The sequence below is a fragment of the Sturnus vulgaris genome, chromosome 4 (genome assembly GCF_052056855.1).
Source record: "Sturnus vulgaris isolate bStuVul1 chromosome 4, bStuVul1.hap1, whole genome shotgun sequence".
Lineage (NCBI taxonomy): Eukaryota > Metazoa > Chordata > Aves > Passeriformes > Sturnidae > Sturnus > Sturnus vulgaris.
This window is the reverse complement of record NC_142246.1, coordinates 12,376,543-12,393,166: the sequence shown is the minus strand read 5'-3', so window position 1 is coordinate 12,393,166 and position 16,624 is coordinate 12,376,543. Positions and strand designations below refer to the sequence as shown.

Below are 16,624 nucleotides of genomic sequence, written 5' to 3'. Positions count from 1 at the left end.
GCGATGAGAGAAGGGCCAAGTCGGTGCGCGCCAGCCAGCAGCGGTCTGTGCCAGGGGCAGACGGATGGCTCTCATGTCGCAGGGTGACTGCTAGCCCTGCGGAGGCTCCCCCGGCCGGGTCGGGCAGCTGCCCCGCTGCCGGGGTGCGGCCGGCGCGCCCCGCGGGATGCTGGCGGCGGGGGATGCGGAGCCGGCCGCGGACTAACATGGGGGGCGGCCACTCCCACAGGGCGCCCGTCTTCGACGAGAACGAGGACGGTGAGTGCGGAGCTGTCCGCGGTACCGGGGCCGCCGCTCCTCGGCTCTGTGCGCGGATCGCGGGCGCGGTTCTGCCGCGGGCCGCCAGCTGCGGGGATTGCCCGGGGAGCAGCGGGAGAGACAGCCCGCCTTTGTCCGGCCATCCTCACCCAGAGAGCGGGTGGCTGCTTTTAGGCACAGGCTCAAGTCTAGCACATCGTCAGCTGGGGTTTAAGCACATGGCAGGTAACTTCAAACCTGCGTTTATGAATGGGCATCGTTCTTGAGATGGATGCCCGCGTTCTTAGTTTTGTTTATACTCGTCTCTTTGTCCACCTGCCTGTTTTAAATGGTGATGTCTCTCTTACTCGATACTTCTTCCATCACCTTTACTTTCTGAAACTTTTTTTCACCATGTTCTATTACTCCGAGTTTCTACTCCCTACCTAGATAATATGTAATAAGAAAATGTGTCTTGTAAAGTTTGTGGAAGGCAATGGAAAAGTTTGCCTAAAATATGGTGGTTTTTTGCTCTTTATGCATTGCAATGTAATTTTCCAACCTAGACTGTATTTAATTGTAATTATGTGAATGCATTTCAATTAAAATAATTTTGGGTATTGAAGCAGAGAGAGCATAGTACTCTTAGAAAGCAGATATTTCTATATTAACGTAGAAGTGTTTTTAATGTTACTTATAGGATAGATGTTGCTGCCAATCTGGACAATGGGTGCTTAATTTTCGGGAACTTCCCCAAAAGTTCATGGGGAAATATAATAATAAAATATATTTTACTAGGAAGTGATTGTGCCTTAATAGACTCACATTGTTTTGGCTTTCAGGGTTTCATAATAAGTCAAAAACATGTATGTTCTGCCCTATGTGTTCAGGGCACATGGAGATATTTGCGTTGTTTTGTTAGTAGGGGAAAACTTCCATATACATGTAAAGTGCTTGAAAGGGTGACTATATCTTTACTTGCATTTAAAATGAGATTACTATTTCCTATTCCTTGTCAAAGCGTGATGAGGTGTGGTTTACAACATTCCATTGTTTCTGTGGGGAATGGGACAGATTGTTTACCATTTGTGTGCTGTAGAGCCATAGCTTCCATTTCCTTGTACTGATAAAACATTTCAGATCTTTACCATAGGTCATGCTGTATAAACATATAAGTGAGAAAGAGCCCCCCTCAAGTCCCCCCAGGAAAAGTCTCAACCATGCACAATTGGTGTTGTAAACCCTGAGATAGCTCACTGAGAAACACCCCCGAGTGAAGGCATGCTGTTAATCTTGTCTAGACACCCTAAGATAAAAAGATACCCATGCTCCTGCCTTTGAAGACTTCTAATTGGGCTCTCTTGAGTTAGCAGTTTCCACGAATTATTGCCACCTTTTTCTTTTTTTTCCATGGTACAAAATTGTGGTCAGTTTCTGAACAAAATGAACAAAATTCATAGTAAATCATTGCAGAAATGCCTTCATGGCACTTAGTTCTTTTTCTATCCAGAAAACATTTCTGCAATGTAGCCATTATTAACAGCTAATAAGAAAAAAGCACATGAAGTATTTATGGATGTTAATTAGGTCTTTATTTATTCTTTGCATGGTTTTGTTTTGTTCTGAGGTGGTTTTCCTCATTATGAGTATTCCTAACACAATGTTTTATGCCTCTTAAGATATTTTGTTTGGCACAACCATCTAGTTCAGAAGAGTCCATTGCTCTTGAAACAATAACCAATTTCCAATAGTACTTAGAAAATATTACTCAGGATGGCATTTTCCTAAGTACCTAAACAATATGTGGAAATATCTCCTCTTTGAAAATATATCTTACAGAATTTAATACAAAATGAAGCTGTTTTTTCATATTCCCACTAGTAGCTATAAAGTCACCATTTTCCACCATATTGGACTCAATATGTAATTAATAAAAAAGATAATGAGAAACTATAACAAGAGAAAGTGGATTTGTTTCTTGAGATGGTAAAATTGCTCAAAAATGACAATAAATAAATAGAGAACTGGAATAGGTAAGTTGTGCTTGAAAATGTTGGAATATTAGAAACTAATCTATTTAGTGTATTGTGTATAATGCCACACGTGCCTCTTAAAATCATAAAAATGAGCAGAAAAAATATTGCCATTTTATATCCAAGCGTATTTATGATGGATGTAGAATAAAAAATGAATTTTGGAAGTGAAGATTTAAGACCATTTATCATCACTCTGGAAATTGTAGAAAAAGTTGCTTACTCAGTTAATAAATAAATATATGGAAATAGTTGCCTGTTCCAGAGTTACAACTCCTGCTTTCTGATGAGAAGAGGTGCTGATCCATTGAGTAGATCTAAAGTAGACTCCCTCCATGCTCAGGATAACAGAAAAAATATTCTAGAGAACCAGAAGCCTGAACTACATGCTGTTAGTCCCCAGTTATTACAGCCAGTACAACACACCATTATCATACACTAATCTTTTTTTAAAGGCAGTAATGCATACCATTTTTACCAGCTACATTAGTTCTGTGTTCCTTTTTTAATAGAAGGATTTTCCAGAACTTCACTCTTTGAATGGTTAGAAACATCTGTCTTCCTGACTAGGTTTCTTAAACTACTTATAAGATTTATGTTTAATTCAAGTTTTTGTTAGTTTAAAGTGCTGTCCCACTCCACGATTATTCTGGGGCTTTGCTAGACAGCAAAAATGTCCCCTCTCACTCACGGATTTACAGGGAAATCTTTTCTATTCTTTTATTATTTCTCCTGCCTCCTCTTTTCCTATGCCCTGTATCTGTGTGCATTTGAACCTGTCTTGGTTTCACACAGATAACACAAATCATACACAGAATTGCAGGTGAGTTTTCAACAGAACCTTGTGTTGGAAAAAAACCCAACATTCCACTGGAAATAAGTTCTAGTGCAGCCTATAATTACATATGCCCTTTTCATGGACATACCATGTGGATAGCTCTGTCACCCTGTGGTCAGTGCCCTGCTCAGTAATTTCCACTGGTGAACTCCAATCCACATTACAAATTGTTGGTGTTCCTATGTACATAGGAACACTACAGGCCTTTTGCAGGACTGAATTTTGGTCCAGTTCTATTATTCATAGTCTCAGAGATGATCACTTACTTCTTTCCTTGCAACTCTCTGATTCTTCTTTGTACAATGTTTTAAATTATGACCACACTGATCAGCTCCATGTTAGCTATCAAGACCACTGAACACTTTGTGTAAGTATTCAGCTGGATCACATCCAGACTTAATCTTCTTTGCTGTTAACCCCGCCAGCCTCATACTTCCAATTTCTAAATAATACTTTTTCCTGTGTTACTACCATGGTTTAATCCCAAGCAGTAACTCACTCAGCCCCACACAGCCACTGGCTCACTCCCCCCAGGTGGGATGAGGGATAGAATCAGAAGAAAAAAAGTGACAAAGCTCATGGGTTGAGATAGAGAAAATTTAATAGGGAAAGCAAAAGCTGTGCACACAAACAGTGCAAAACAAGGAATTTATTCACTGCTTCCCAGGGGCAGGCAGTGTTCAGCCATAGCCAGGAGAGCAGGGTCCATCACATGTGATGGTGACTTGGGAAGACAAATGCCATCACACTGAATGTTTCCCCTTCCTCTTCTTCACCCAGCTTTACATACTGAGCACGCAGCCATATGGTGTGGGATAAGGTGTGAGATATCCCTGGATCAGCTGGGGTCAGTCTGTCCTGGCTGTTTCCCCTCCCAGCTCCCTGTGCACCCCCAGCCTCCTCCCTGGTGGGGTGATGGACAGAAAAGGCTTTGGCTCTGTGGAAGTTTTGCTCAGCAATAGCTAAAACATCCCTGAGCTACCAGCACTGTTTCCAGCACAAATCCCAAGCACAGCCTCACACTAGCTGCCCTGAAGAAAATTAACTCTATTACAGCCAAAACCATCACAGATGCCCACCTTGCCTTTTTTCAGTCTATCCTTACCTTATTCTGCTTTGCTTATACTTTCTTACATCTCATTCCACTGAAACTGGGAAAAAATAAATTTAAGCCAACTCTATCATCTACCAAATAATTTTGTCATCAAGGAGAAATGTCTGGTTACTCATGTGCAAAAAATTCTGGTAAAATCATGCTGTATTTATCTAATTTTTTCTTCTAAGCCTAGGTTAAGGCACAATAACAGCTAGGAATAATCCAGGGAACACAGCCCTTTCTTTGCCTAGACCTTGTACTCTGGGTAAAGATATAGAAAAATATGTTTCATTTCTTGATTTTTATTGCTGTACAGGTTGGATAGAGAACTAGTACTGGTGTTGTGCAGCACCACTACCTCTTATCAAAGCTATTTTAAAAGTTACCAAAGACATTTTAAAAAATTACCAAAGACATTTTAAAAGTTTTAAGCAAAGTACTACATAAATGGTGTAGTCAATTCAGGTAAAAGGAAAACAGATTTATTTTGGTTAATACTACTGAGGCAAAGGAACCTGACTCTCTTCACCTTGGATATTTGCTAATCTCATAACAACTACCCTCTCCTGAATATGTATATCCAGTGCTATTATCAGGAGACCAAATAAGTAAATTTTTCCTCATGTTCAACTCTTCAGAAACAGCAATATGTTCACAAGAATGGCAGTAGAAGCATAAGGCTAATATTCACCATTGGTGAATGCTCCTTGCAAATTCTCAGTAAATATCACAAGTAATGAATATATTACCAATAACCTAGTGACTGCAAAGAGTGTCTTTCTGCTGGATTTGCTTGACTGTGCTCGGTTAAAATTTCAATCATATTCAGAGTGTGAAAATGAAATAGTCAAAAAGAGTAATTTAGAAAAGAGCTGACTCAGGAGAGGTATTAATACTATCAAACAGGAATAACGGATTTGCCTGCACTGTGGTGGAAGATACAGAGGAAGGCATAAGAAACAAAGTGTTAGAAGTTGGTTCTGCCAAGTGATATGGCAGTTGTATTTGATTATTTGGGGCTTTAAAAGTCAGCTTTGCTACAGTTACTTTTAGAAATAAGTATACCAAACTTTTAAAGAGCTCTGTTTTGTTTTTGTGGTACATGACTTTACATATAAAGTAAATATCTATTTCCAGACAACCTTCCACTGAGCATCTTGAAGCTGCAGAGTTCGAACACCCCTCTGTGGAGGTCATTGTGACAGGCTGTGCCTCAGTAGTGTAATCCTGTACATGGGAAATGAGGCACAGCAACATGCCTTGGCTTATTCTCCATGGCCAGAACCTGATTCACTGTAGTGATTATGAATCTACCTCAAGGAAGTGCTGAAGTCCCACTGCCCTGCCTGAGCCATAAGGCTTTGTTCTGCTGCAGTGTCATAACTAGAGAGCTCAAATGGAAATCTTCTGTACTAGAGAATATAGCATCCATCCTCTGGAGTTAAACTTCCAATTTGAAGTTGTAATTTAAAATTGATTTCCACCTCACCTCTTTAGAAAAGCCTTCAGCTTAAATGAAGGATTTAAAATTGTTGGTGGGTGTCAGAAAACATCATTATTAAATGGCCAGCTGCTGAAAAGACTTGTACTAAAAGCCTAAAACCCAGATACAGAGCCTAAGAAAAATGCCTGCAATTAGTATGGATTCAGGTAGCTAAATTCTGAGCATAATGGCTGAGTTTATGTATAAGTGCAGTGAAAGCTGAAGAGCTATAGGGTGACATAGAGAAAAATGACAAATATGAGTTTTGCTTGGAACCAATTTAAAGCAATGGTTAAATGTCAAAATGAGTCAGAATGAGAACAGAGTATGCAGTGTCCAGTGATTGTCAGTGATATGATGGTGCTCATCATCCTGCTGCCACACAGCCCTAATGGACAACGTCTGATGCAGCCACAGAGCTGCTGCACACAACTCAGATCACGAGGATAATAACACACTCTTTTCAAACTACTTGCTTCAGAAAATACAGCCCTAAAGAACAGTTAAATAAAGGGTTGGAACCTAAATACCTTCTGTTAGAGAGAGTAGCGAACATCATGTGGGATCAATATTTCTGCTGGATTTTTAGTTTGTTCATGGAAGTTCTATGGTGTGTTACATTGCATTTTAATTTTTTCCTTGCAAAGATAAATATTCCAGTTCCCTTTAGAACTGAATTGGATAAGAATACTAAAATATGATTTTAAAGCTGCTCAAAGGCAGTTCTGTTGAAAACCGCAGCTGTCAAAGGCATTCTTTTATGCTGAATATCAATGTTTTAGTTAAATTAGATCCAGATTAGATTTTTTTATACTTTGTTTTATGACCATGTTGAATTTTATACAATTTTATTTTCTATTTATTGAACTTTAGAAAGGAGGTCATCATAATGTGTAGTGCAACACAGTTCAGAAACCCTAATACCAGTGTCTGTACAATCCCAGAACAAAACAGATCAGTGTTGAGCTTACACTTGCAGCATGATATGAGACAGTGAGAAAATATAGACAGAAAGGATAGCACAGCAGAACAATATGATAATTTCAGGTAGCCACAGAGGTACCAAATGCCAGACTGTTGACACATGGTCTGTGTCCAAGGAGGTTCAGAAGGAATATTGTGTCATTGCTATTGCCATCAGCCCTCTTCTTCCTGACTCGGGCTTTGGTACAATGCACACAAATAATGTGGACCTCTTATATCCACTTTATGTGGACACTAAATGATAATTGTAGGAGAAGTTTAATATCAGTTTAATATCAGCTTTCCTTTTTTTAGGAACTCTAAAGAAGATGAATCTGGCACTTTCATCTTAGCTTTTTGCTATGTCAAATAAGCTGCATCTCTGTTCTGCCATCTAAATAGCCTAAAAATGTTGTGCAATATCAGATTTACCTCATACTGTCAGGATTAGAACAAAGATCCTTTCTAGGGACAGCTGAAGTATTTGTCAATTGTACTTAACTTTACATCATCCAGATTCAACAAAATGTCTGCCTGCAATATCTTAGAGAGTCCAGATAAATTTTCAAGATACTTCCTAATAATATTTACTACAATTCCAAGATTTAGTTTTCTGCATCAATGAAAACATCATTGTCAGGACCTCCGTCTTAAACAAAGGCATCATTGGAAGTCATTACTGCTGCTTTTGTAGGCTTCCAAAATTTACAGAAGTGGTTGGCATGACACCTAACTCTAAGAGTGTAAAGGAATTTCTTGTTATTGAGGAAATACTCAGGAGAGGTAACATTTTACCCATGTTGCAATATGTGTTATGTGGTGTGCCTGGATATCAGGATAGACTTTTTTGTGAATCTGTAAGTATAAATAATTCACAATTAACCAAGCATTGAGCAAAGTAAGCTTAGAGACTCCTATTCAAGATAAAGGAAAATTCTGATTGTGGAATAAGCTCAGAAAATCAGATTATTGTCTCAATCTCAACATCATTGCTTTTGAAATCCTTCCTTCACAGTTTCAGACATTCTGTCCCATTCCTGCCCACAGCTGTTGCTTACAGTGACAAGGCTTTTGCTCCTTCAGCTGTGCTGCTCTTGTTTTCTGTGCCAAAGAGCAGGCTTTCAGAGAGCTGGGTTCTGAAGGACTGAAAAAAATGATTGGTGGCAGGGGTGGCAATCTGAGTACATGTTTGGTTTTATCCCAGGACAAATGGTTTTCAAATGTACAGAGATATTAAACTGACTCTACTGCTCAATATTGGCTTCAGTTCCAGTAGAGTTCAAAAGATCTGCCAGCTTCCCATAGAACAAGGTGGAACAGATCTACCTCATCCCACCTGGTTGCAGTGTGACAGACACTGAGTCATGGAGAGCACTTGGCATGGAAATGAACGAATTCCTTGATGTGGATGTGTGAATGTGGGTTACAAAACCAGCAGTAGCTCCTAGGGGGGGATGCAGTTTTTTTGTGAGCCTTGGGTACCACACTGTCCAATGAATGAAGTTCAGCCTGGAATCAAATGTTGTACCTGACTGAATTAGAAAATGGCCAAGAAAATCTTGAGGAAAAAAGCATGGTAAGGAATAATGATCTTCATAGATCCTCAGGGAACCCTCTCACCAGAACTGTCTTTGTACGGTATTTTCTAAATGTGGGCATAAAACCAAAGAAGGCAGAGTTTTGTTGGCCAAGCATAAGACTCACTCTTTTCTAGGTTTCTCATTTAAAAAGCAAGCTTGAGAAAGCAGAAGGTGAAACCTTCCTGAAGCAAAACCTGGTGGGCAGTGACACCTATGACTAAGTACTGAAGGGTGGAATAGAGAAAAGAATGTCAAGATATTTTGGAGGTTTCACAACATTTTGACTTAGCCAGAGTGAGCTAATGCTGAGATGATGGGAAAGCTGTGGAAGAGAAAAGGTTGCTACTGAGATCAGTCAATCCAAAGTAAAAATTCTTAGACAATATTAAATTTAAAAGGAAAACTTCTAGTTCAGTCTGGTAGAGCAGCTCCACAGCATCTTATCAGGATAAAACATGTGAGGGGAAGGAACAAAAAGTGTGGGACACCCACCTAACTCAGCAGGAAAAGCCTGGACCTTTTGGAGGGGAGGAGCAGCAGCAGTAAGCAGCGTGCACATCAGAGGTTGTGATCTCTCTTGAGCACAGTTCTACTTAGTTTCATGAACCAATTAATTTGATTATCTTGAATGACATTATTTACTGCCTAATGTAGTCCTGCGTTGAACTGTTGCCTAATTTGCTGTTGTGCTTTTGAACACTGTCTATGTGTGTGTATCTGTAAGCTTCCCTGCCACAGGAAAAAGTAAAAGATTATTATTATGCAAACACGACAAACTGAAGAGATCAATAAAAGTTGTTTTCTTAATTAAGTCATACTCTGAGTTTCCGTGGACTCAATCAAAATCGGGCATGAATAGCAAATACAGAGTCAGAAGAACAGGCAAATATCTTGGTTTTTTTCCCCTATGGTTAAAGAAGAACAAAGTTGATTTGCTTTCTAGGGTTCAGTCTCTAATACAGTAAATGTTTTGAAGAATGGCACTGGTTTTTATTTGGCTGCACTTGATCCCAGGAGACTGTTTTCTTTATCAGAAATATATGTTCAAATCACAGTGTATCTACAGATGAATACTGGTGGGCCCAAGATGCCTCTGCCTCCTCAGTACAAGAGGATGTTGAGCATAAATATATTTATCAGGACTTAGAACTGATTCTCTTAATATAGTATTTGATGGAAAATCCTTTTATTGAATTTTAAAGTCTTAGAAATTAACATTATACTGCTTAAATTTTACATTTATACAGTACAGTTTTATAGTTAGGCCAATATATACTATTTATATACTACACTATAGTACTGTATCTTTATAAAACACACATTTCTGGAGGAAAGAGGAAGAGAAAAAGGCATCTGTTCACTGGTGAGTACTACCAGGCTTTCCCTTTCAGATTCCTCACTTACTAAAATCAGACAAATAGAATGAAAGCGCTGCATGTGACGTGTATTCAGCTTATCCTCAAGAAAACCTCAGTATTATATATTGGTCTATTCCCTTAGGCAGTCAGCATTCACCTCAAATATCCATCAACAAGAGTATGACTAGGGTTGTACTTTTGTATCACAGAAATGAGGACTTCCTTCCTTTTGTTCCCAAATAACTTATTTTCCACTCCAATAATTAGAAGACTTATTTACATGCAGCTGTCTCTCACATGCTCAGTTTGACCTCATCTTTAACTCATTAATTTCCACTTTGACTCTCATCAACATGTATATTTTAATAAGTAAATGAGACAATCTGAATGGAAAGGCTCGGATTTATGAGGTCACTGGACAGTTCTGATTTTATCACTGGAAATTGGAACTCTGCAGAAAGGTGTTTGTAAAAGTCTTGTTAGTTCACCACCTCTCTTCTAAAACCTATCAGCTGGCTAGGAAAGCTTACTGGAGATTGGGCCCTTATGGACATGGTTTAGACTTGGCAGTGTTAGGTTTATGGTCAGGCTCAAAGATATTAAAGGCCTTTTCCAACATAAAAAATGGTATAATTCTTTAGTTTCAGTTTATTGGTAACCAGTCCATCAAGATTCTTCTTCCAGTTTTGCATATGATTTATTTCTGCTACAACTAATGGAAGATTCTTTATAATCAGTTTTTCTCCTACACCTCTTTTTTACTGATTGCTGTCACAAGTCTTGACACAAGAGTATCAAACACTGTAATGCTTTTGTTCTTAGAAATGTTGTATTTTATTTTCTGATATAGGTATTAAATACAATGTATACACCTAAGTTTCATTCATTCATTCCACAATTCAGACAAAAGTATTTTCCTTTTAAATTGAAGGATATCTCTTAGAACGCATTTCTAGGGTTGGTGGCAGCTTATTTATACAGGTTTTTGAGGCTCTAATGATAACTGAACATAGTTGATGAATCTGAGATTAAATTCCTAAATTTTATATTCCCATAAATATTTTCTTTATAATATCTCGACATAATATGAAATTTTCTGTTTTATACTTCATTAAACTTTTTCTAGTTCGGTCTATTTTGAAAAAAGCTGATTTAGATATACTCATGAAATCTGCCCTACAGTTTGTTTATCTGTCTCACAATCTGAATCAAATCAGTGCTTTTACCTTCTGTCTGGTAATATTTTATTGATTTTGAGTTTATTCCCACTTTCTTTCTCATTTTCTTTCCTTTTTTTTTTTAAAGAAATAAATATCAATTCTAGTTCTTTGAAATTTAGGAACATTTAGATAAGTTCTACACCTGATGTACTTTTCTGCCCTGTCATTTTTTGCTTGGTATGATACTGAATAAATAGAGCACCGACTTTATCATTCTATTGTTAACCCTGTTCTGTGTAAGAAGGATTGTTGTATTTAGTAAGATAAATATACTACAAGGCAATCTGCTGCAGTGGACCATAAGCACTTTCCTTCTTTCTCCTATTTTTGCAGTGATAAGGGAACAGCTTCTACCTCTTATTTAAGATATAAAAATGCAAACTGAGCTAATCCTTCCAGTAATTATTATTTCCTTTTGAGATTGTTCTACCTCTCTTGCTGAGCAATGAGAACTTTTCTTAGCTACCTTAGCTACCTTGTTAAAAGATGCAATATAATCACAAAGTCACTGTCAGCCTCCTGAGCGTCCTTGACACTTTTCTGAAACTATCTTCCACTTCCCCCTGGATTGCTTTCACATTATGTTATGAAGATTGATTTTGTGCCTTTTGGGGTGAGGTTTAGATAAATCTTTGTCCAAGCTATAAAGCCTGGAAATGCTTTTGGGACAATACCACATCTTAAGCACTGTGAACTGCTACACGGAGCTTGAAGTCAAACAACAAGAGATCATCAAAAGATCATTTTGAGAAGTAGGAAAAGTCATTCTCTTAAGCCCAGCTCATATTTGACTCTTTTAGCATGAGAAAACTACAGAAATACAATCTCATGTGTGGGGAATTGCTGTAAAACCAAGTTAGCTTTTCTTGAGATTGGTTTGGACATAGCATGAGGAACAGATTAGCCAGAAGTTTTATGCAAATTCATGAGATTCTTCTCTGCCCACAAGGCATGAGATTTTTCAGTAACTGCATGCCAATTATGCCCTTATTGCCACATCTTTTCCTGCCCAGTGACATATTTGAGATCTCTTGCTGAAGTTTTTAGGCTAAGTTTTTAAACTAGAGTTTTTTAATGGTGCGCATAATAATAGCAGATGAAAAGTACTTTAGAAAGAGAAATACATTTTTAGTGTGAAATTCTCCTTAAAAATCTCACTATTGAAAGACTTTCTGGAAGGATTTATTGATCTTTACTGAACAGAATTGTCAGCACTAAGTGCTGTGCAATTTTGCTGGAAAGGAGTCATAGAGTTGTAACACTTGCTGTTGATCCAAACGTTCAGCAGAGCAATCATTTTTCTTTTGGGCTTAGTGAGCTCTCTGTTGATGAACAGAAGAGAGCAGATAGAGTAAAGCTGCCGGGGCAGCTTCAAAATAGCAAAAAATTATTTAGAATCACCCAGTCTATCTTGTCCTTATTTTTTTCTTTTTTTTTTTAATTATAGTTTGGGAAAAGGACTGGGCATCAGGTTCACAGGTGTTGGTTGTGGCTATGGGAGGCAGGACATCCAAGTGGAGCTTGGCAAATTCCAGCTGTTGCTAGGGTAGCATCTGCTCCCTGAATGGCTTTCACAAGGCTTTTCTGAGAGTGAGAGGTTATGTCTGCTGTGTAGAAAGGATTAAGCAATATGTGGCAGTGAATGGATACCATGTTTTCAGTGGTTTCAAGCACTTAGGCTGAGTGCTGCCTTGACTTCAGGTCACTGATGCACCTAAGCCAGAAGCCATCAATCTGTCTCAGCAGTGTTGGATGAAGCACAGTCATGGATTTTAAAATGTCTTAACAGAAGACAACCCTTTCACTGTTGTAGCTGTCCATTACAGAGAAAAGATTGTGGCATTCAGGTTTCTCATTTGTGAGATGCAGAGAATTTTAAATGCTTCCCTGGACATAAAAATACTTGAGAGTAACTACAGGCTGCTCTCAGCCTTCTAACCTTCCTCTGCCAGGTAGTTCATATACATCTTGTGATCCACAGACACATGTGGATCGATGACATCCTGAATTTTTGAATGACAGGATGCCTGGATATTGTAAAGATGTTCCTGAAGCACTACATTTCAGTTTTAGAAAGAAGAATACACCCCAGCAGATCACCCAAGAAAGATTGCTGGCTACTGTTGTATACGATGTTTCTTCTAGTTTTTAGTTATATGAGGTTGATTTCCAGTCCTTTTCACAACCTGTAAATAACCTGTAAATAAAAAAAAAAGCCACAATATTTTTTTGCTATGTTGAAAGCTTTCCATTCTGTACTGTGAAGAAGCCAAGGTTGTTTCATATTATTTTCATAGACAGCCAGAAGAAGCTCTAATATACTGATTTATCATTTTATTCTAGTTAATAAAATACAATATAAATATACATATATTTTTAGAGACCATCTCTCTCTTTCCCCCTCTTTTTCTATCTCTAAACACCGTTGTTGTTTTTTTTTTAATATACTTTACTCTCATCAAAACAAACCCAGTGTATGCAGTGGGGAACTCTAGAACTGAGTCACCAATATTCATTATTTTCATCTAACATCTATAATTAAACTTATTTGAGGTTCTGTTTCTGTGATTATACAGAACTATTATAAGCACATTTAGTACCACTGAATGTTTCAGGCACTAACAAGCCTTCTGCTACATTGAGCAATTTTATCTTCTGCAGCTCCCTGTTTGTGCTTTGCACCTAATAACTTCTGTGGTTAAAATTAGAACTTACATTCTTTACATTAATATCTATCAGCTTGCCACCCTGCTCACCAAGTGAATATTTTTATTTTTTCCTGTTGTGTGATGATATGAAGCAAATCTAAGTTGTAGCTTAGAGTCTACTGACCTTCTGCTGTTAATGCCAACACTCAGCCATAAGCTGGGAATTGTGGCTGGTCTGAGCTCCTCCTCCTCTCCTCAGTCACCTCTGCACCAGCTGACCTGAGGTGGATTTGGTTTGTTCTGTAAGTGCATCTATGTTTGCTTTGCTTGAACTCTTTAATATTTCACTTCAGTAGTGGTTTTAATCTCAGATGGTGACTAAGTGCCACACGCTTGCTCACTCTGCCCCACTTCCCAGCTGGGATAGAGAGGAGAATCAGAATAAGGTAAAACTTGTGGGTTAAGAATATAATTGAAATAAAGTAAATTATAATAATGATGATAATAATAATAGTGAACAACACTATCATAGATACAAAGAAGAAAATGAACTCTATTCCAGCTGAAATAAGGACAACTCCTAATCTTAGCAGTGGATAGATAAGATAAAGTACTTGCTTTCTTTATTCATATTTACTGTTTTCTGCAATGAATGGTCCTATCAGTTTTGGTGAAATTGTTTGTGGAGTGTAAATAAGCATACTTATAAATAACTTGTAAATAAGTATACAAGGATTTCCCAGAGGTAAGAAGCACAATGATGAGAGAATAAATCACTAGCTCCAAGTAAAAAAACTTCTACAATTAGGTGGTCATTTTGTCTACAGCAGTCAGCCCATTTTTTCAGTCTCCATAGAAATACTACCCATTCCATCATCAAATATTTATCTGTAAACACTGAGATGAAGAAATATGCACTGCACTGACATTATGGAAGTTTTCAATGAATTAAATATAGCTATTATAATTAGCTTTTCCCACCTACCCTTTCTATACCACCCTGAAGGGAAACAACCACAAAAAGTGATGTATACAAAGGTGTTAATGATCACTAATAGCTCAGGATATCACTTCATCTGAAGTCAGAAAAAATTGATCATGCTTGATCAACACTAGTTTAGTTTGGAGCATGTAGGTTAAAAAAAACCATTTGTGAGACCTTCTTTACTCCAAAATGGCTGAGAAAGTAGAGTGATTCTTATGCAAGCAGATGATTCACACAGTGAAATATTATGAGCCCTAGGTAGAATCAAAAAGAAGCCTCTTCCTGGCTTCAGATAACTAAAAATCAGAACTGTCAAGATGAGTTCAGGTCAGTGCCTTTACAACCTCAGAGGCTGGGATTTGAGGTTCCTTCTCTAAAATGGATTTTATTATTTTTCTAAGAAGTATAACTTAGTTTAAAACATTTGCAAGACCTGTGAATAAAATGCAACTTGAGTGCTGAAAGTCATTTGTGAAATGTCATAGTGAAAGTCATTTAACTGTAGAGGATGGATAACTATGGGTAGGCTAACAGATATAATTAATGGGGAGGTCAGCCCTCTTAAAAGTATGTTGTGTCTTTTATTTAAACAGTCAATAGGTATCTGGCCAGTTTAAGAGGTATCTGGTGTCTGTTGGACTCTGAGGTGCTACTTTGTGGTCAGGCAGAAATGGAATACTTGAAATTTTCTTTAATTCTCTTGTAGTGGAGATCTGGTCCTTAAACGTACTCACTAGATGTGTTGTTAATTTAATTAAATATTGCCTGTTTACAATCCCTATTCTACCCACAGCTACTGCTGTGCAGGCTGGATCCCACACCCGGGGCTGGGATCTGTGCCTGGGATGTGCCACCCTGCAGCTGGAGCAGGCAGGGACACTTCAGGCATGCTTCTGCTGCTAGTTACAGCTGGTATCGTTTATTTGAAGCCCAAGGTGATGGTTTGGTTTAAAATCACTAAATGGGAGGCAATCCCAATTGAAATGGGAATAATTCTGATCATTAGTGTCCTTACTCACCCCAAGTATTTAATTTGTAGTTGTGGTTAAAAATAGAAGAGATAATTCTTCAAGATTCAGTTCTGGAGAGTGACTCTTCATGTTTTGGGTTCTGAATTTAGAAGAAAAAGAGAACAACTCATACTGTCTCTAGATGTTGGAGTAAAATCCTCTTCACATGAGTCCCCAACCTCCCATTAACATAGCACCAAGACTCATTTTTGTGAAACCCTGATCTGCAAGAGCAGTGCTTTCAGAGCCACTGCCCCGAGGAGCTGAGAGCAAAGAGGTTTATTAACTTCCCCTGGCATGTTTGGAATTACAGAGACCTTTGCATGGATAAGATTGGTGGATGCCTCACCGAGGATTTTGTTGTTAACTTAATTTAAAGAATTTTCCTTCACCTGGGGATCACTCTGATAAATTTTATTGCAGGAGAAAACGGTTTGGTACACTGATGTTTGACATTTTATTCCCATAGCAACTTCCCTCAGAGAGCCTTCCAGTTCAGTTATTAATGAGGTTATTTTCATAGAAACTCTGAGGAAGGTGAATATTCCCACTTCCCAGCTGAAAAAGATGCTTCATAGTCTATTATGTGTATCCTGATCTCATAGGGAAGTCTATTACAGTAAAGTAAAATTCAGATTTTCTATATTGTAGCAATACATTTCCTCAAGGAGTCTCTTTTCTGCTGCTTATACCTGTCAACCTGTTTCTCTTTGCAATGATTTCAGAGATTGTTTTTGTCAGCTCATCTATAAGAGAACAACATGGTCAATCAGAATCTCTCTTTTCTCAACAAAAAGATGCTGTTTTATCACTTAACTAAGGTCTTATATTTAACACTGGAGCAAGTCCTGAAACTTTTCTCCTTAGTTTCAATGTCATTGTCTTTTGAAACAGCTATGGAAAACCTGGAGACTCACAGAGGCTTCCCTGCTATTCAGTGGCTGTGATAAGGGCCAGTACATGAATTCTGTTGTTCCTTGATTTCTGGTGTTTTCAGTGGTGCTACTGAGTTAACAGCTTTTCTGAACCAAATCTGTCCTGTCATAAAACAGAACTCTCTTCATGGCAACAAAAAGGGATCTTTAATTGACACTTTCACTGATCTAAAACATAATTCACTGACTTGTGGGTTTATAATGGCAAAATTTTGTAAATTGCTGGTTATAATAGGAT

The 16,624-nt window shown here is 38.1% G+C and overlaps 1 protein-coding gene across 2 annotated transcripts in view; it reads left to right on the top strand.

Annotated features, from left to right (window-relative positions):
- Positions 1–153: 153 nt before the first annotated feature.
- STK32B (serine/threonine kinase 32B) overlaps positions 154–16,624 on the top strand; it is a 157,422-nt gene continuing 140,951 nt past the window's right edge. For both annotated transcript variants that reach the window (XM_088163129.1, XM_014895351.2), the window contains exon 1: positions 154–258. In XM_088163129.1, the coding sequence (XP_088019255.1) occupies positions 183–258 (76 nt within the window). In that variant the 5' untranslated portion in view covers positions 154–182. The remainder of the gene's footprint in view (positions 259–16,624) is intronic.